The sequence below is a fragment of the Coffea eugenioides genome, chromosome 11 (assembly GCF_003713205.1).
Source record: "Coffea eugenioides isolate CCC68of chromosome 11, Ceug_1.0, whole genome shotgun sequence".
Classification (NCBI taxonomy): Eukaryota; Viridiplantae; Streptophyta; class Magnoliopsida; order Gentianales; family Rubiaceae; genus Coffea; species Coffea eugenioides.
The window spans coordinates 21,899,021-21,920,861 of NC_040045.1; the positions used below are offsets into that span (position 1 = coordinate 21,899,021).

The window sequence follows — 21,841 nt, forward strand, 5'->3', positions numbered from 1 at the left end:
CGAGTAGAAGAAGGTAGATATTTTGGTGGCCAACATAGGGGAGGATAGGTGAGGAAAACTTAGTGCGCCAAGTGTTTGTAAAATCGTGTGAATGGGATGGAAAATTGCTTGGGTAATAATATAACAAGGGTACTGGTTGTTTCTATAAATTTCTTATAGATTTTATTGATTAACAGTGCCTGCATGTAGATTATACTTTATATGTGGTTTGTACATACTATTCATGGTAACATACAAAGCGAAAAAAAAGTATTACAAAGATAATTACCTTAAAAATGCCTCTTACAGCATGTTGTATAAGAGACATTTCACATGAATAAATAATGATGAGGAGTAAAATTATTATGCGAAGTAAAATAACATGACACTCAGATTGGTAGACGCATTGCAGAGAAAAAAGTTACAAGTTTTTTTAGCTAGTGGGGTTGGACACTATGTTAAATAACTGTTACTTGGAGTTAGTCAACAGTTACAGTAGCAAGACTGATATGTAATATTGCATGAACATACTGTGAAATTACTACCTATTGTTTGTTAGTTAACTCGTATTTGCATAATCATAGGATAAATAGAAGAAGAGGTTGATTGTTTGAAACTTGATAGTTAGGGCACCAGACGACAATCTGAACAGGGTAGGCAGAATGAATAACATAGTTTTTAGCTTGGCATACTCAATATGGAAAAAGGTTACAAGTTTTACTTTGCTAGTGTGCTTGGACATGAAGTTGGATAACTGTAACACGCAATGAGTTAGCAATTAAGTATAAGAACTACTCTGTAAAATTTTGTCAACATAACTGTGAAATTGGTACCTCCTAGTTGTTACATTAACTCATATTTGTGGAGTAGGACAAGAAATAGAAGAAGAAGTCAATCCCATCAAAGTTGATAAATGACTGAGAGTAGATTGTAAGTGGAATTGGCGAGACAGAATAATTAACCTACTGTTAATTTTGGCAAACAGAGTGTGAAAAATAAGTTACAAGATTTCATAACTATTGTTACTAAGATTTGAAAGTAATATATTATTTATGTTAATACTTTGTAATGCATTAAGAATAAGTGGGGAAAGCATAATGGAACTGAAGTGCAATTGTCTATGTAAAACTCCAGTTTAAATGGCAGGAAAAAATCGAGAATTTCCAGTAAGAAAGGTGGTAGAGATGAAGCAATAGGAAAGTTTGATGGCAGACGACCTAAGGCTCCATCTAAATCACTTAATATGTAAGTGGCTAGTGTTTGTCTCTCACAACATCTATAGAACTCAATACATGAGCTTGGTGATAATTGTTGGATTGAATTGTAATTGGTATCAGATAAGATTCGTGAATATTCTTAATGTTTGAATGTATATCAATTAGAGATATGATAGGAATGATTGTTATCTATTAGTGGTTGATAGATATCTGTTAGTGATTGATAGGTGATAGGATAATCAATGACCTTCTTGTGTAAAGCCTATAAATAGGCATCGGTACCATCATTAGTCTGCATCAGAGAAATAAAGAAAATCTTCCCAAAACTCTCTCTCTCTCTAAATTTCGTTCCTTCAAACATGGTATCAGAGCAGGGATTCTAGGATCTCTGCTCCAAAGTGTTACTCTGATAATTTCTTCAACAACCAGCCATGGCCGAATCGTCTACGCTCACGGACGGTGGGAAAGGACAAGCTGACGTAGTTCTAGAGGATTTTGCCACTCGGATGGTGGAAGTCCTGAATAGCTGCCAGAAGTCTACACCGAGCATGGATTCGTCTTCGGCTCAGATCGGCATCAAGTTGGATGATACCAACTATGCCTTATGGTCCCAAATTGTCGAGATGTATATCTCAGGGAAGGACAAATTGGGGTATATTAATGGTGAACTCCCTCAGCCGTCACCAACAGATCCAGCGTATCGACGGTGGCGAACTGAAGACTCTATCGTGAAAGGGTGGTTGATAAATAATATGGCTCCATCCTTGATCGGTACCTTCGTTCGTTTTCCCACAGCAAAAGCGGTATGGGATGCTATTGCTACCACATACTTTGATGGAACCGATACATCCCAACTGTATGATCTGAGGCGGAAGGTGACTAGACTGAGACAAGCTGGTAGGCTGATCGAAAAGTACTACAACGATTTGCAAGGTTTGTGGAGGGAGATTGATTTTCGTCGGCCGAACCCGATGGAATGTGCTGCCGATATCAGCAGGTATAATTCTCTCATACAGGAAGAGAGAGTCTACACTTTCCTCGATGGGTTAGATGACCGACTGGACCAGATTCGCAGTGATGTTCTGCGGATGAAACCATTTCCAACAGTAGAAGAGGCATATGCCTATGTCCGACGAGAAGACAGCAGACAATCGGTGATGATGACAGGGGGAGACCACTCAATCGGCTCTGTCATGGCTTCCAAGGGAAGGAAGAATGAGCCGATTTTAGTACCCCGAGCCGAGATGCCAACTGAGGAAGTTAATTGTGCCCACTGCAATAAGAAAGGGCACACACAAGATACGTGCTTCAAGCTGCACGGATATCCAACATGGTGGAAAGAGCGCAAAGGGCGAAATTGGCAAGCTGATCGACTGAATGTTGCTGGTCAGAACGGAAAGGTGGCCGTTGCAGTTGCTGATATCAATATTGCCCAGGTGCACTCTACGTCTTCTACCAATCAGCATCAAGGTATGAACTCCTCACATCGACGCGATAGTAATTGGATTGTCGATTCAGGAGCCACTGATCATATGACCTATGATCCAACTGACTTCTCATCCGTAACTCAACCACGACGGTCGAAAATTTCCAATGCTAATGGTGTGCAGTATCCAGTTACAGGAGCTGGAACTGTTACTTTATCTCCGTCTTTATCTCTACCGAATACTTTATTGATTCCCTCACTGTCAAATAAGTTACTATCAGTAAGTCAAATAACTACTGATCTTAACTGTATGGTACTGATGTATCCAACCTTCTGTCTTCTTCAGGAAATTCTCACAAAGGAGATAATCGGTCGTGGTACTAGGAGGGGGGATCTATATTACATTGATGATTTCAGTATCGGTAGAGCCAATCAGACAAGGAGTACCGATAACACCAAAGAACGAGAGATTCGACTGTGGCATCAGCGACTAGGACATCCTTCTTTTGGGTATATGAAGCACCTTTTTCCAGCACTTTTTTCGAGTATCAAAACTGCCGATTTAAAATGTGAGACCTGTGTATTAGCCAAAAGTCATAGGGCCTCATATCCTGTCAGTTTGAATAAGTCGAATACACCTTTTGCTTTAGTACATTCTGATGTTTGGGGACCATCCCCGATCACTTCATCTACTGGAGTCCGTTGGTTTGTAACTTTCGTAGATGACTGTACTCGAATGACTTGGTTGTATTTGTTGAAACATAAGAATGAAGTTCTTGATATTTTCAAGTCATTTTGTTCCATGATTCATACACAGTTTTCAGCAACAGTCAAGATTCTTCGATCTGATAATGGTGGTGAGTATGTTAATCGGCCACTACAAGAGTTCTTTAATATCAATGGTCTTATACATGAAACTTCATGCACCCAAACTCCACAGCAAAATGGAGTAGCTGAAAGAAAAAATCGACATATCCTTGAAATAGCAAGAGCATTACTGATTGGTGCCCATGTTCCTCGCCGATATTGGAATGATGCAGTCACAACAGCAGTCTATTTATTGAATAGACTGCCTTCAAAAGTTATCAACTTCCAGACACCGCTGCAAGCACTGTCTCAACATTTCACTCTACCATCGGTTCTAATGCTTCCGGCACGGGCGTTTGGTTGTGTAGCATTTGTTCATCGGCACAAGAATCAACGAAGTAAGCTTGATCCCTGTGCTGTTCGTTGTGTCTTCGTGGGGTATGCAGTGCACAAGAAGGGCTATCGGTGCTATGATCCAACCACTAGCAAGATGTATGAAACCATGGATGTTACATTCTTGGAGTCGGACACATTTTTCTCCTCGGCATCCAATTCTTCCCTTCAGGGGGAGATAAGGGATACAGAAGAAAAGAATTGGCCAGGATTAGCATGGCCGTGCTGTCCCACTGATTCTGTCGGTGAAGCTACTGTTTCTCCCATTGCCGAGCCCACGGAGCCCACTGCCGATGGAACCGATAAAGCTGCTGATGAAAGTACGGTTGCTAGCTGTCCTATTGATTTTGTCCGTGGAGCCGTCGATGGAGGAGCTGCCGATGGAAATGCTGATGCTACTGATGAAATTGTTGATATAATCCCTCCCTCTTCAGTACCTAACTGCATGTCTCCTGAGAATGTTCCTGAGGTAAGTACTCCTGCTGATTCTAATGTTATGTTAGATACTACTGCAAGATATGTATTACCTGACAGATCCAATCGAGGTAAGCCACCGACTCGGTACTCTCCAGAAAGTCATGCAAAGCGATCAAAGTATTCCATTGCCAATTATATGTCCACTCACAGGCTATCTGAACCTCTTGAAGCCTTTGTGAATAATGTGTCGTCAACTGACATTCCAAAAGATGTGCATGCTGCTTTCAAAGATCCAAACTGGACTCAAGCAATTAAGGATGAGATGTCGGCATTGCAAAAAAATGACACATGGACTTTGGTCCCATTACCAGATGGGAAGAGGACGGTGGGATGCAAATGGGTTTTCACAATCAAGTATAAGGCTGATGGATCAATCGATAGATATAAAGCTCGTCTCGTGGCTAAAGGATACACTCAGACCTATGGCATCGATTACCAAGAAACTTTTTCACCAGTGGCTAAATTGGATACGGTCAGAGTACTGATATCTCTTGCGGCAAATTTGGATTGGCCGTTGCATCAGTTTGATGTGAAGAACGCTTTCCTGCATGGGAATCTGGAGGAGGAAGTCTACATGGATATCCCACCAGGGTGTTCTACAGTATCGAAAACAAATACTGTGTGCCGATTACAGAAAGCATTGTATGGACTCAAACAGTCACCACGTGCTTGGTTCGGCCGTTTTACGCTAGCTATGAAGAAGTATGGTTTTCAGCAGAGTAATGCCGACCATACTCTTTTCCTAAAACATCGGCATGGAAAGGTAACTGCCTTAATAATTTATGTCGATGATATGATTATCACAGGCAATGATGAAGAGGAAATCTCCAAACTACAAAACCAGCTGGCGGCTGAATTTGAAATGAAGAGTTTAGGGAATCTCAAGTATTTCCTGGGAATTGAAGTGGCAAGATCGGCACAAGGCATCGTCCTATCCCAGAGGAAGTATGTACTTGATCTGTTGGCAGAGGTTGGGCTCCTGGATTGCAAACCTGCTGACACGCCAATTATGCTAAGCCACAAGTTAGGAGAATATCCATATCAGAAACCAACTGACAAAGAGAGATATCAAAGATTGGTCGGTAAGCTGATCTACTTGTCACATACTCGGCCCGATATTGCCTATTCTGTCAGTGTGGTCAGCCGATTTATGCATTCACCCAGTAATCGGCACATGGAAGCTGTGATGAGAATTCTTCGGTACTTAAAGGGTTCTCCTGGGAAGGGTCTCTTATTTTCCAAAAATGGTCATCTTAATATTGATGGTTACACTGATGCCGATTGGGCAGGAGATGCTACCAATCGAAAGTCAACCTCAGGTTACTTTACATTCGTCGGTGGTAATCTAGTTACTTGGAGAAGCAAGAGACAAAAGGTGGTAGCATTATCAAGTGCAGAAGCTGAATTTAGAGGCATGGCTAGAGGTATGTGTGAGCTTCTGTGGCTCAAACGGCTGATGGCCGATATCGGTTTTTCTCCTAGATATGAGATGAACTTATTTTGTGACAACAAAGCTGCTATCGATATCAGCCATAACCCAGTTCAACATGATCGCACTAAGCATGTTGAGGTCGATCGGCACTTTATCAAGCAGAATCTTGAAGAAAAAATAATACGGCTTCCGTTTGTGAGATCTGAAGATCAACTAGCTGATATACTCACAAAAGCCGTGCCGACTAAGGACTTTTACAACTCACTCGGCAAGTTGGGCATGCATGACATCTATGCACCAACTTGAGGGGGAGTGTTGGATTGAATTGTAATTGGTATCAGATAAGATTCGTGAATATTCTTAATGTTTGAATGTATATCAATTAGAGATATGATAGGAATGATTGTTATCTATTAGTGGTTGATAGATATCTGTTAGTGATTGATAGGTGATAGGATAATCAATGACCTTCTTGTGTAAAGCCTATAAATAGGCATCGGTACCATCATTAGTCTGCATCAGAGAAATAAAGAAAATCTTCCCAAAACTCTCTCTCTCTAAATTTCGTTCCTTCAAACAATAATTACGCGTAACATGCAGTGGAAAGAAGTCAGGGAAAAGAAGGAAAAAAAAAGAAGGTAAGACATCTTGTTCAAATTGCCTTTCTTAGTGTGGAAAAATGATTATCAGTTATCTTAATTAGTGTGCATGTACATCTTATTAGATAACTATTACATTCTGTGATAGAATGGTGACAATGGAGAAATACTTTGACGTGATTGTAAATGCACAATCAACTAGCATAATGATATTAAATCAAGTCCTAGAAATTGATAATGGAACCCTTGTGAGGAAAGAAATGCAGACATAAGTTTACTCTTGTTTATAAGTTGAAACCCCAATTAACTGTAGCAGACCAGTAATTGAAACCCACAGTATGAAAGTTGATTGGCATGAATCTTAGTTCTAATGCCTATATTTTGGGCTGAATGTACTTGTTGTTCAAAATGTCTTGCGCATAATTGAATCTACTATACCATTACTTTATCTTGATTTAGGAATGTCAGGAGAAAACTTTATCAACACGAAAACAACCACATAGCTATACCTCCACAGAAAAATGCAAATATCAACTATACCAAAGTTCTAGAATACATGCCAGCTCATATAGCCACTTTTCACTGTGCTATTTTCAATCTACCTTTTACAGATATACACAGTCAAATAACTAATACCTCATTGATTATATCTCATAGATCATGTATGTCTTGTTCAAAATGTCTATATGTTAGGTTGAATGTACTTGTTGTTCAGAATGTCTTATTCATAATTGAATTTGCTATATCATTATTAGAACTACTTTATCTTGATTTAGGAATGTTGGGAGAAAATCTTATGTAATTTAAATGTAATTGTTTATCAAAAACTGGTGCAAATGACATGAAGGAGATTGAGAAGTTCGACTAAGAAAGCATCTAGAGAAGAAAAAGTGAAAAATTAGGTAGTAGCGAACTTGAAGCACCATCAAAATCCTTGAATATGTAAGTTTGTCAATGCTTTTATGTTCTACTAGTACGTTGGCAGGATAGTGAGACGTGACTGTTTGATTGATTGCAATTACGAATTATTGAATTGGTCTCACTTTGTTTTAATAAGAGTATATGAAGTTTTAGCAAAACTGACATTTGTTGAACAAAGTAAATAACATTTACAATTTCCATGAGCAGTGGCAAGATAGCACGGAAAAGGACAAAGAAGAATCCGTGTGAAAAGGAAGAAATATGAAAAGTGGAACTCCTGAACTTGCAGAACTAATCCCATCATTTATAATTAGAAAGAAAAAAAAAGAAATTAACTTGAGAAGAAGAATGGAGCAAGTGAAACTCAGTTAACAGCATTGTATAACTCTTTTACTTTCATTTTATAGATTTTTGTTAGCACAATATTTGTAAATTTTCAATTTCGATTTATAAAAAATGTTATGTAATGATAGGTACGAATCCTTGTAAATATCATTGTAATCATCATAGATTTTTGTTCAATTTGTAAATTTGTTTGAATCATTGTATATATCTATTAGAATTGTTGTACATATTGTTATATTTGTACATATTGTTGTACATATTGTTATAATTTGATTTATTTTTATATGCATCATACCTAATAAACCCAAGGATATTTGTTCAAAGAGCAATTAAATGATAGAAGTATGCCAAAATTGACATCCCAACCACATTTCTAAGGCTTTTAGTTTGGGGTTTGATAAAAATGGAAATAAGAAGTGACACTATGTGTTACAAATTTGTGGATAAAACGGAAACATGTACACTCCACAGAAAAATACTAATATCAACTACACCAAAGTTTCTAAAACACATTCCAACTCACGTAGTTATCTTTTACTGCACTATATCTAATTTTCCTTTTACAAATATACATAGTCAAATAACTAACACCTAACATGATGTACATTTTTATAAACTGATTGTAACTCATAGATCACTCCGTGTAAAGTGCTCACAGACAACTAGTATTACTCATGCAAGTAAAATTATGCATCAATTATAGGGAGATGCACAAGTTGATCAAATGGTCAATAACCATTTCAAATTATGCGTACCATTGCACTACCTTTCATAGATATACACAATTAAGTAACTAACATCTAACATGATATACATTTTTGTAAATTGATTGTATCTCACAGATCACCTCGTGTAAGTTGCTTATAGATAAATTAGTATTAGTCATACAAATAAAATTACACACCTATTATAGCCTGCAAGAAGATACACAAGTGAGTCAAAACAGCAATAGTCATTCTAAATATATGCGTACCATTGCACTACTCATGTGACTGCAAAGACTTATTGCAATATGCATGGGTAATTACTACTTTTTGAGATTGTCATAAATTGACAACTAAAACCTCACCTAAATCCACTATCTCTGTAATAGTGGTAAGTGACTAATTAAATTTTTGTTCAATCAATGTGTATATAACTTATAAGTAACCAAATGTAACTAGTTTTTACAAATTTGTGCATTAAAAATCTTTATTTCTTTAAACATATAAAAAATGGACTAAATAGTTTGTAAACCATTAGCAACGGAAAGTCAATAATACCAACATGGGGTACAATATTGGCATGTTACTAATTAGCAATAAAAAATAAATATTTTTTACTAATTAATAGAATAGAGTTATTGCTCTGGATATATTGTAAAATAGATCGAGCTAACAATAAAAAATTAACAACAAATAGTACTTAAATACTAACTAAATATACAACACTGATAAACATAATCTAAAACTAATAATTTAACTTTTTTTCTGCTAATACATTGTAAAATGGATTGAACATGTGGTAATGCATTAAGAGCTAAATGTAAGTACATTCTCACTAGTATTACAAGTCTAGCGTAATGAACTATCTAATTGTCCAATCTAATATCTTTACTCCACCAGCATTGATTGATATCCATTAATTTGTCAAAAGAAACTATCTTTGCCCATGACACACTGCAAAATAAGATCAATAAGATATAATGTGTTAACAATTACATACAGGGTATAGTTAATCAGATCCCAATTTATACGCCTATATGAACTCTATGAACCAATAAACAACTATATAGTAAATTCATTCTTACATTATGTGTATGTATGTGACAGTGTGTATGGGCTAAACAACCAATTACAAATTCAAACAATAGACTAACTTCTGTAAATTTATGGCCATATAAGCATACATAAGATATAGCACTACTCCATACCTACTAACAACGCGTACACTATACAGAAAAATGCTAATATCAACTATACCAAAGTTTGTAAAATACATTCCAACTCATGTAACTACTTTTTGTTGCGCTATATCTAATCTCCCTTTTACAAATATACATTGTCAAGTAATTAACACCTAACATGATGTATATTTTTGTAAACTGATTGTACCTCATAAATGACCCCGTGTAAGGTACTCATAGACAAACAAGTATTACTCGTATAAGTAAAATTACATATCCATTATAGGGAAATACCCAAGTTGATCAAAGGGCCAATAACCATTCCAAATTTATGCGTACCATTGCACTACCTTTCATAGATATACACAGTCAAGTGACTAACATCTAACATAATGTACATTTTAGTAAACTGATTGTACCTCATAGATCACCCCGTGTAAGGTGCTTATAGGCAAATGAGTATTAGTTATACAAATAAAATTACACAACCACTGCAACCTGCAAGGAGATACACAAGTGGGTCAAAACACTAACAACCATTTCAAATGTATGCATACCACTGCACTATGCATATGGTTGCGATGACTAATTGTAAGATGCATGTGGACAAATAATTGCATGTTCAATAATTTCTATGCATCGTACTTGGTCAGTAATACAGTGTACATTATTTTAACCAGATTGTACATTCACTAATTATTTATATATATACATGCTACTTATTGAAGTAAACTACCTATCTAATAAATATTTAATGCATTCTCATAAGCACTAATGGTCAATTTAATAGGTGATTGTAGTAAAAACTTTTGATATAATGTTATTGATGAATAACTTACCATACATTCTGATAAACAAGGTGTACATCACACACCTTATCTAGACAAAATGCAATACTTTAAAAGCAATTACAAGTAGCAAAATTTATACATGTACAGTCATATCAATCGATTGTAACTTTTAACTCACTTTCTGTATAGTCATACAAACACAAGAATTGTATAATACATAAATCTTTCTTTATAACATAGTTTTCCTAACTATACTTAACATTTTTCCCCAGTTGTACGAAGCTTAAACTCCTTTATCAATCTAATGACTTGGTTATTTTAAGAGTTACTAATCGACCTATGACTAACCAAAATTAAGGATAAGGGTTAGTAGAATTACCTTCGTCTACCTCTACCATTGTTTTTCAACCTTACTTCGCCATCCGGGATAGTGGTGTATTTACTCAGTTCTATTTTGCCATCCAATATTTGCTTCATGATCAAAATTGTGAGGCGTCAATACCTGTTGCATTTGTGTTCTTTACCCTTAATCGTCAACAAATCTCCTCTGTAATGATGAAACACTGCTATAGCTTGCTTCTTCAGTTTGAATAGCCCTTATCCATCAAGCACATATCCCTCACAACACGTTACGCCTCCAGCTTCAACAAAGAGGAAGAAGGTTATCTCTCAGTAATTTTCTCATCCCCAGCTAGAGAGAGAAATTAGTTTCCTTAAAGGTAAATATGATGTTGAATTTCCAATTCCCGGTTAGAAAGATCAAGTTGTTTTCTTCAACATTGTGTTGAATAATGACTTTCCCAATTTTAACTTGAAGCTAACTATCAAATTCAAAATTTCATTTCAAAATTCAAACTTTTGAAAGTTCCGTTTAGTTTAACCCAGTCCGTTAAGATAAGGCAACTCAAATTTTTTTTTTAGATTTTACTAATTGGAACGACAACATTTTTGCTTCTCTTGTGGTCCTTGGCTGCGTGGCTCTTTTTCTGGCACTTATTGAGGCTTGTGAGGAGACCGTTCAGAGACGATTCTTCTGATGACCGTCCCTGCCCTGTATCCTATGACTAAAGATTGAAACCATGTAACATATGGGCCCTGCCATGACTTGTGCAACATAATAGTTCTATGGCCAGAACATAAGTTAAAAATCGGCCAACTCAAACTTGACTAAGGTGGGACCTACTGAATTCCATGTTAACTTAACAATGAATCGTGCAATTCATGAATTGCCTACTATCATGAAAACTAGATTATAACAAATGCAAACAATCATGATGCCGTAAACCCGAAAGCCGAAACACAAGGCAATACATTGTGAACGAAAAAGTCAACAATCATGGTTTCAACAATTAGCCAATTCTTCACAAATATCATACATAATTTTTCTTAAAGATAAAAATTACTAAATCCAAATTATTTCCTAATAATCAACCATATGGGCTCTGATACCACTTGTTAGGGTGGTTGTCTAAATTTAACCTTTGGTGAAAACCATCACCTATTAAATCCAAAATCTATATGGCGATTATTAAGAAATAAATTAACATGAAAAATTGCGGAAGCGTACCTTGATCCATGCTGACAAACTTGATACTTGAATCCCTAGAGATTTTGGGGTGGCCTTTCAGATCAACACGTATTCCCCAATCCTTGAGAGAGCCTTTTAGTTTATCTCTGGTATCTTTCCTAACGATAGGATATCAGGAAAGAGCTATTTTATCGGCACTAGAAAATATGACAATAAGAATAATATGTGTGACCTGGGGACTATAACCTTATTTATAGATAACATTCCTGTTACCTTTTGGATTCCTATTTCATCTCATCATAGAAATAAAAAATACCATTAAGTCTCTACACATTAAAAACCCACATCCTATTAGATACATTAAGTTCAAACCATATTTCATTACTTTAATTGAACTTAACGTTATTTGACAGTTTATCACATAATTATTCACATGTAAGTCCAATGTTGGATTAAGGATCCAACAATATGTACTAGTATTTCGGCAACAACTTTCGGTTGACGGAGGGGTTGAGGAGGAATTCAAGGACACGGCTAATGAGGACGACTATGGTGGTTTGGATTATTAACAAGGGGAATGCAAAGTGCAGCGGATTATCCCCTTGCCATGCGCCACCTGAGGAAGTTTTAACTGAGGTCACGTTAAATGCCATAATGCTATCTGGCAGCTAGTAGCCACTAGTCACTAGGTAATTGTGGTGTTCAGAATTTAAGGAGTTGCACAACAATATATGGCTATTTTGGAACCACCAGACTCGGTAGCCATAAAGGAGCGTCTTTCACATAAAAAGTAACTTTAATTTTAATTTTAATAAAATGAAAAATATTTTAGAACATTGTAAAATGAAAATTATGACACTTTTAATAAGATAAAGGAAGTAATATAACAAAATTTGATATTACTAATTTATCTATAAATCCAATAAAATACAACTTATGAGTTGCTAGATCCCAACCTCAAACTAGAACCTAATTCTGATTCACCTGCTCTTAGCTCTTTAAAAGGGATCAATAAAAGTCAAGATATGGGTTTGAGTTAAGCTAACTCGAATAGAATTTTAGAATCATTCTTCTTTTTTTTTTTTTTTGCTTTTTTAGTGTACTTATCCTTTTGAATTTTTTGTTAAATTCTTAAAATATTCAAACCAAGAACTTATAGTTGATCAAATTATATGAAAACGAGGAAGTACCCGTGCTTGACTAGTTATATAAATAATAGGAAAAGAGATGAAAATTTGTAGGGCTAAATGCACTAAACCCTCTTGCACCATATACAGCATTGCAGTTTACTTCCCCAAACTTTTTAACAGGAACTTTCCTTGATGATCTGTTTGGACAAAATTATTCCTGCCAGCATAATTTTTTTTCTTTTCTTTTTCTTTTTTTTTTCTTTTTTGCTCTCTTATTTTCTTCTCTTTTCCCCTTCACTCATGCCATTAGCCAATTTTTCTCTCTAATACTAAAGTACTTACATCAAAATTTTTTTTTTTTTTAGCTCCTTTTCTTTAATTTTATATTTCTTAAATTCATTCTTAATAATTCATCTTAGACTCTTTACTGTTACAAAATATATGGACTTTATATCATAAAGCGTATTAATCTTGCAATTCAACAAATACATATAAACTAACTAGAGTTCACAATTACCAACCATTCATAATAAAAAGTAACATTATTCGCATCATGTAAGAAAGAAAAATTAACAAGTTATTCATAGTGAAACCACAATAATAATTGATTTGCTTCTTTATCAGATATTACTTTTGATCCTCAGTTCTCTCTGCTCTCAAACTCGTAAGTCTGTTATAAATAGAAAGAAAATGAGAAAAATGGAAATAATAAAAATGATGATAATATGCAAATGATCTCTTCTTGTAGAGTCCTTCTTCCCTCTGCCTCTGCCATGGCGGCCTCCTCTTTCCCTCGTTCCGCGATGGCGGGGAAAGGGTCACTTGGCGTATGGCCAGGGATGGCGCAACTGAGCATTAGAAAGAATCTTGTGTATGGATTGATGCGGTTGTTCTCGATGCTATTCAAAACATTGCGTGGAGTTAGTAGCAGAACTCTTGGTGTTTCTCGTTTTTGCAGCATTAACAATATGTCCTCCACCCTCCAAATTGAATTGATACCCTGCCTTAGGGACAACTATGCATACTTAATACATGACAAAGATACTGGGACTGTTGGAGTAGTTGATCCTTCAGAAGCTGTACCTGTGATAGATGCATTGGACAGGAACAATCGGAATTTGACTTATATATTGAACACTCACCATCACTATGATCACACTGGTGGGAACATGGAGTTAAAAGAAAGGTACGGGGCAAAGGTAATTGGATCCGGAGTAGACCAGGATAGAATTCCTGGAATTGATATTGCATTGAATGATGGTGATAATTGGAAGTTTGAAAGCAAAGGTCATACACGAGGCCATATTAGTTTCTACTTTCCTGGATCAAAGGCAATATGCACCGGAGATACTTTGTTCAGTTTATCATGTGGCAAGCTCTTCGAAGGAACTCCTGATCAGATGCTCTCTTCGTTGAGGAAGATAATGTCTTTGCCAGATGATACAAGTATTTACTGTGGTCATGAGTATACACTGAGTAATTCAAAGTTTGCACTATCAATAGAACCGAGTAACAAAGATTTACAATCCTATGCTGCTGAAGTCAACCACCTCCGAGACAAGGGCATGCCAACAATTCCAACTACTCTTGGAAAGGAGAAATTATGCAATCCATTTCTTCGTACTTCAAGCATGGAAATCCGGCGGTCATTGAAGATTCCACCTGCTGCAAATGATGCAGAAGCATTGGGCATAATCCGGCAAGCGAAGGATAATTTCTAGGGGCCAAAACTTGCAGTTTTCATCGGATTCAGGGTCTGTTTGATAACATAAAAAAGTACTGAAACTAAACATTTTCAGACATTCAGATATTTTGAATATTTGATAAATGAAAATCTATCTGCTGAACTTGTTAAGCAGTGCTGAACTTGTGTGTATTTTTTTCAGCAAAAGAATCCTAACTGAATGCTTAATTCTGATAAGAATCAATAGTACTTCAACTACCTTATCTTATCTACCAAATATACCCTTGTTTGTTAATTATATTCAAAATTCTTATCTAATTAAACAACCTAATATTCTCTATCTAACGGTTTTTAATTTTTCTTTTCTCCTTTTTTAATTACTTTCACATCTTCTCCATACTCCTCATATAATATATTTTATCTTTTATATTAATTTGATTTAAAAATAAATATTGTCATTTTCATACCCGACAATTTTAAACTAATTAAATCATAGATTCTATTTCTTTTTTGAATGAAAGGATATAAGGGCAAAATTGTCAAATTAAACTTATTAAGCATTCAGTTATAAATACTTATCAAACAATATAAATAGGTTTAGTATTAAAATTCAGACATTCATATATTTTTTTCAGTGCTTAAAATTCAACAAATTAATTGTTTCAGCATTCAGATTTCAGAATTCAAACTTCAGAATTCAGATCCAGTTTTATCAAACGGAACCTCACTAGTGCAAACAAAGAGAGCATTCAATCCCACCTTGTAAACAAGTGACAACTATTGTGTACATTCTAGCTTTGTTCTTATGTGTGCTAGGAATGTGGATTCCATCTATCCTTGAAATTGCTAGAGAAAAATTGGTTCATGTCAACGATTTCGAACCTCTTTATTTTGAAAGAATAATTCATGATTCCAATTTTTCTAAAAAAAAAATATTACTTTTGATAATTGATTAATTAATATTAATTTTTTGTCCATATATATTTCAATAATTCAATTTCTTAATCCAAATAGGCTTCACAATGTGAGCAACGTAGATGTTGTTACAATGCAGACTTTTTTTTCATGAAATTTAGACTTTGGAAACTAGTAAATAACAAATTTTTACATCTAGTATATTGAGTTAAAAAAAATAATGATTTAATTTCAATTGTACAAATAATAACAATATGAGAGAGAGAGAAAGGAGAGAGAAAAAAAAGAAACTAAAATGAATGATAGGGAAGAATAAAAGCAAGAATAATTAGGATAGAAAAGGTAGTTTTGTCCAAACATATATAAAGGGCGACAAAGTGTCTATAAACACAATTTAGGGTGTTAAACTAGGTAAATAGTTCAGAAGGGTTTGTGCTTTAACCCTTTTTTTTTATTTCATCAAAACAATAGCACTTCCGGGCTCATATTTTAAATCCTTTGTTGGAGTGTTTTATTCTATGGAAATTCACTTTAAAGGATGAAATTAGATTAGAAAAAAAATGGAAAAGTATTTTAGTTCTTTATTCAATATGTTTTAAACTTTACTAATTCAATTTTTGTGGCACAAACGATTCTACAGATACAAATAGACTAGACTCTAATGAGAAAGAATACCAAAAAGATAACAATCAAAAAGAAATTTTCACGGATATTTTACTGAATAAAAAATTGAAAAAATAAAAGAGTGACATAATGTTTCATTTTTTCTATTTTTTTTTTACATTTAGTATTAGCAATATTTTATTGATTCAATTTTCATAGTTTAATCTTGAGGTTGGTTCTCTTTCCAGCCCAAAATGGCCGACTTAGGCCTCTTCCTTCACCTATTGCATAGGAATAAGTTTGTAAAAAGAAAAAAGATGTCTGTGTATATACATACTTCTCCGTCCTAATACATCCTCCCGTGCTATATAGGAATCCAATTTTTTAATCATAGTATTTTGATTGTAATGTTTGCATTTCTTTTTCTAATTATAACCCCCAAATTTCAAATTTTGAATTTGAATATAAGATGTACATGAATAGAGGAAGGGACAATATTGAAAATAGAGGCTAAAAATGGTTTTGACTTTTGTACCTAAAAGTGCAAGTGAGTCAAGCTACTTGCAACTAGCTCGATTCGAGAAACTCGACTCGACTCGACTCGATTTTATCGAATTTGACCTCGAGCTTGAATTGCTCAAGTAGTAAATCGAGTCAAGTGTAAGCTTTGAAATGCTATGTTCGTGAGCCTACTTGAGTATTTTTATTATTTAATTTTAATTTTAATCATTTTTAACTTTAATTTTTTTATATTATGAAAATTTTAGCTTTAAATTTTTTATTGATAGAATTATTACTTCCATTAAAATGTGGCTTTAAATTTTTATGATTTTAATACTAGTTTAAGTGTTTTGGCTTTTATAATTGCACATGGATTATTAAAAAGTTGTGATTAGTTTTTTCTTAATTTAATCAAGCATGCCTGATTGTGCTCAATTTTGAACTCAAGTAGCGAGCTCAAACTCAAATAAAAGGTACTCGATGAGTTAGAATTTGAACTTGAGTACGTCCATTTGTTAGTGGACTTAAGTTCAAGTAGGATGATATTCTAGGCTTTGAGCTTGATTTGATTCAATTACACCCTTATTTGTAACATATATAACAAATATTTGGGTATCGAGGGAGCATTATCTATATAGTGCAACTTTATAACCTGAGAAATGAGTCTTATGATCAAGGCTTCTGTAATCACTCTATAGTTGCAAGGCACAATTCATGGATCGGATTTGGCCAGCTTAGCTTGACTAGATTTAGCCCATTCAATCTTTTTTGTTTTTGAATTAATCACAAGAAGTCCCCTAAGGTTTGGTGTGTTTTGCAGTTTACCCTCTAACATTTTATTTTTCTCACTTTATCCCGTCCGTTAGTCCAAGTCAGCAAATGGATTGTTAAAACATTACAATTAATGAAACTAACCACCATTGTAACCGTTAAAATTTCTGATGAAAATGGCTTACTTCATGTTCTATAAAGAAATGACCGTAGAAGTTTTCTAGTATGTTTTAAGCATTCATCACACTGAAAAAACTTCTCTCCTTCATCCGCAACATTTGTAGATAAAACAAAAAAAATGTCTTAAGTTTTTCCAAATTCATTTCCTTGTACTTCCTATAGATGTTGTTCACCACACCATATGGAAGAACCAATACAACAAAGCTGTGGATGTGGTAAGATAGCATCTTTGAAAAGATTGGAAAGAGATTTCTTGGATGTTGAAATTATAAGATTTTATTTTTACTATAGACTAATTATTACTTTTTTAGAAAAATAATTTAAAATACGAAAATCTTTTATTTAGAATTGTCATGCATCTAATTATTTCAAATGGCTAGATCTGGAACTTTTTGACAAAGAAAGAGAAATATGTGCAATATCTGACCCGAACATGTGAGCATTTATATCCATGCATTATTATTTTAGAGATACAATTGTCCTTTTGATATCAACTATCAGCACCATTACTTAATGTTTGCTTTGAGTACCAGTCAAGAAAATAAAATGAGAAAAATAAAATGTTAGGAGTCAAACTACAAAACATACCAAACCTTAGGGGGACTTCTTGTGATTAATCTTTTTTATTTTAATTTAATGGCTCAGGTCTGAGGTAGTTCAGCTCAACCAAATCTATGCCACAAATTATATAATTATATTTGTGTGATTACTCGAACAATTGCATGTATACCCCACCCGAAGATGTCCCTATAAATTGACAAATTATTGGTCCATCTTCATAGTGCCCAATCACTTTTTCATAGAAAAAACACAGCACAGTTGAGTAGAATTTTTTTCCAGCAACAATAACATTTTTTTCCACCGACGATAATATTTGTATAATCTAATCTATCATATTCTACAAGGACAGGAGCCTAAAAAGTAGTCTATAGTAGATGACTCCTTTTGACACCTCTTTGGATTGGGAACCTAAACTATTCTATAGGGAAGGTGTGACGACCCCACTTCCCCCTAGGGCGTACCCCTGGGTTTAGCGCACCGCCTGTCCAGCTCTCGCTAGGATTCGTTCATTCGCTTCAAACAAAATAAGGTATAACCTCGAGAATAAGGGAAATAACAGTTCCCAAACTTGGAACGTGTACATACAAACATTTCTATCTCAAACAGTAATACAATCCCAAAGTTTTAAGTTCTCAATACATACAATCGTAAAATTCAAAAGAACTATACTAGGCTAGTCTGTACCAGTCTCACGCCCTCGCTCGCATCCCCTGTAAGGAAAACAAAACTAAAAACCCAGTGAGGTTCCCATACACATAATCAAGTAGTTCAAACAAGGACATTAATCATTGAACAACATATAATCCAGAAAACATTTACAATATAAAAGCAATGGTAACATACTCATAAAAGGATACATGCTCACGTGGAGCCATTCGTTCATTCATTCGCCAACCATTTTCCTTGTTCCTCCAACATTCAAAAAACATTTGCAAGTGAAAACCCCTCCATTGTTCTTGCCATTCGTTCATTCATTTCATTTCCCCCACTAGCCAATTCTCTGGCCAGTCTCCACCAATCTTCGTGATCATACTCGAGTATACCAAACATTATCCCAGGGTCACCAATCGCTCGATCGAGTCCGCTTCTGGGTCGAGTCGATTGGCAACGAAGGGCAAGGGCCTAGTTCAGCCAAAAGGCTTACATTCATGCACAAGTAGCATTTAATCTTTTAATCATTGAAAATTTCACATTCATTTAGGTCGAGTGCGATAAAGTACATACTCGCCTAGCAAAATTCATTTTTAGAAATCACTGAAAACATTTAACATATAATCAAACATTCACAACAATCCACAATGCCATTGGAAACATAACGTACAAAGAACACTCACCCATTTAAGCAAAGTAACGTCCAAATTTCCTTCCGGATAATACCCTCAATTACCGACAAACCCTAAGAATAACCAAGAGAAAATATTACGGTTCAACCATCTAAAGTTTAGGTGAATCAAAGAAAATCCGAATAACTACTAGTACAATGTATAAAGATGATTTTTGGAGTGAAAAGAGTACATTTAGACCAAAGGACATGAGTAAAATATTTGTAAAACTCATGCTCGCTTTTAAAACTTTGAAATCTCCATTTGAGTCGAAGTGACGAAGAAAACGTATTTCTATTAGTCGTTACTTTTATTTTTCCAAGGGTACAAGTTTCGGCCGAACTCTAGCTTATATACCTCTACAAAAGAGGACACGAATAACCTAGACAATTCGAGTTAGATTCGTTCTCAAATCCTTACTCAAGTCGCAAGTATATCTACCTAGCTCTCGAGTGAAAATTTGGGCAGCACGCCCTATGTGTTTACCTATTTTCCAGCCATTTATGGCTTCATTATTTTTCTCAATTCAGCCCCAAAATCTCACACAAATAATCTTTCCACAATAGCCTTTCAATAGGCTCAATGTCATTCAATTACAAAATAATGCTAGTAAATTGATCGGAACTAATGTTTAAGACAAATAACAAAATAACAAGTTTGATGTCTCTTAGAGTTTCGGTCACAACTGAAGCTACGCCTATTAGTTTGGGGTACACTTTATACCGTTTCGAAGCTAAGACAAAGAGTTACAACTTTCATGAAGACAACTCAACCCAGTTCACAGTTGATCTAGGTCGAATTTGCAGATTACAGAACCAGAATTTCATTGTCAGTCTGGTTGTCAGCATTGAATTCAAATAGCAATAACTCAGGCTACAAAAGTCCGATTGAGACATTTTCAGATGCGTTGGAAAGCTGAAAAATAGGCTACAATTTTTGTGTTTTGGCCAAATGATGATTTGATACCGATCAAAGTGAAAAATGAAGCCAAAAATGTGAAGTCTCAAAACTGTCCACAGAAAAGAACATTTGGCAGTCAGGGGTATTTTAGTCATATAACATGATACTTTCATGTTTTGACCTAAGCCTGATTCGGCCTCTAACATGGACGAATTGCACAGGTCAGAAACAGGACAGCTTGCTCTCTAAAGTTGGAAATCAACCACACAAGCAGAAATTTTTGTAAGCAACCAAAACCAACATATAAAAGCTTCAATTTTACACATAACAAAGCTATCATTCCATGGCCATCATTAATCATCATATGAGGGCAGAAAAATCAACAATAAATCTGAAATTTACCATAACTCTACCTCAATCCATGAAATTTCTCACAAAACTACCTATTTAACAACTATAATCAACTAATTTGCAATTATTAAGAGCAAAGAGGGATTTCTAGGCAAGATACCTTGGAACCTCAAGAAAGATGGTAGCTTAGGGTTTCTCCTTCCAAAGTCACTCCACCAAAGTCTCCAAACCCTCTTAGTAAACAACTTTTATGGAGAAATTTGTAAACTTATTGGTTGGAACTCAAGATTGAGCAAGAAAATTGATTGGTGACGATGAAGTTTCTCTTTTCTTTCTTTCCTCTATGGTTCAGCCAGCCTTGATGAAGAATGAAGATGATTCTAGTCAAAATTGGATATTTAGCAAAGGTGAGAAATTGGTCAAAGTCCATCTTCAACTAGTTTCGCGACACTTGGCGCCTTTAATGTTTATTCTCATCCTCTAGTCTTCCAATGGTTAATCTATCTAGCTAACCTCTAATTGTCTCCTAACACCTTGTCATATAATATCCCTTAACACAAAACTTAGTTGTCAAAAATTATCGCACTTACCGCACTAGTAGGTTCCACGTCCAATATACGCTACTCATGTCACATGAACTAACTTATACCGGAAAAATATTTTGAAAACTTAATTTCCTTATAAAAATAACTAGAAAATTAATATATAATAAAGGAAAGTATAGAAAATGTATGCACGGAATTAAAATAAGGGCTAGAAAATAAGAAAAATGTCGGGTTCTCACCGTTTTCCTTAACTCGCACGTACTAGGGTTTTTCATTTATAATTCACTAACTTATTATTATTATTTCTAATCACACACTTTTTCTTATCTAAAACTCACTCTTAATCACCAAATTTAGTACACACTCCGTACCGATTACACACACTACGAAAAGACGTAAAAACCCTAATTTACCTTAACAATGAAAGTAAAGGGGAAACTCTTGGTTCTATGATTAATTGTAACTATTGGGGAAGTGAATGAGTAGTAAAGCTATTGTAAAGTAATAAATTTCAAATTAAAGGGAATTTAAAAAAATATATAAGGGATTTTACATGTCCTTACAAAAGGGAGTTTCAA

The 21,841-nt window shown here is 35.0% G+C and overlaps 2 protein-coding genes and 1 pseudogene across 2 annotated transcripts; 2 read left to right on the forward strand and 1 right to left on the reverse strand.

Moving 5' to 3' along the window:
- LOC113752057 overlaps nucleotides 1–12,453 on the reverse strand; it is a 31,540-nt pseudogene extending 19,087 nt beyond the window's left edge.
- On the forward strand, nucleotides 1,567–3,317 carry LOC113754083. The gene is made up of 2 exons (XM_027298415.1): nucleotides 1,567–2,666; nucleotides 2,969–3,317. Exons 1-2 carry the CDS (start codon nucleotides 1,628–1,630, stop codon nucleotides 3,004–3,006), a joined length of 1,077 nt encoding a protein of 358 aa, XP_027154216.1. The 5' UTR covers nucleotides 1,567–1,627; the 3' UTR covers nucleotides 3,007–3,317.
- Nucleotides 12,454–13,616: 1,163 nt separating the features above from the next.
- LOC113753701 (probable hydroxyacylglutathione hydrolase 2, chloroplastic) lies at nucleotides 13,617–14,651 on the forward strand. Its single transcript, XM_027297926.1, has one exon. The coding sequence runs from the start codon at nucleotides 13,656–13,658 to the stop codon at nucleotides 14,649–14,651; it is 996 nt and encodes a 331-aa protein (XP_027153727.1). The 5' UTR covers nucleotides 13,617–13,655.
- Nucleotides 14,652–21,841: the final 7,190 nt, after the last annotated feature.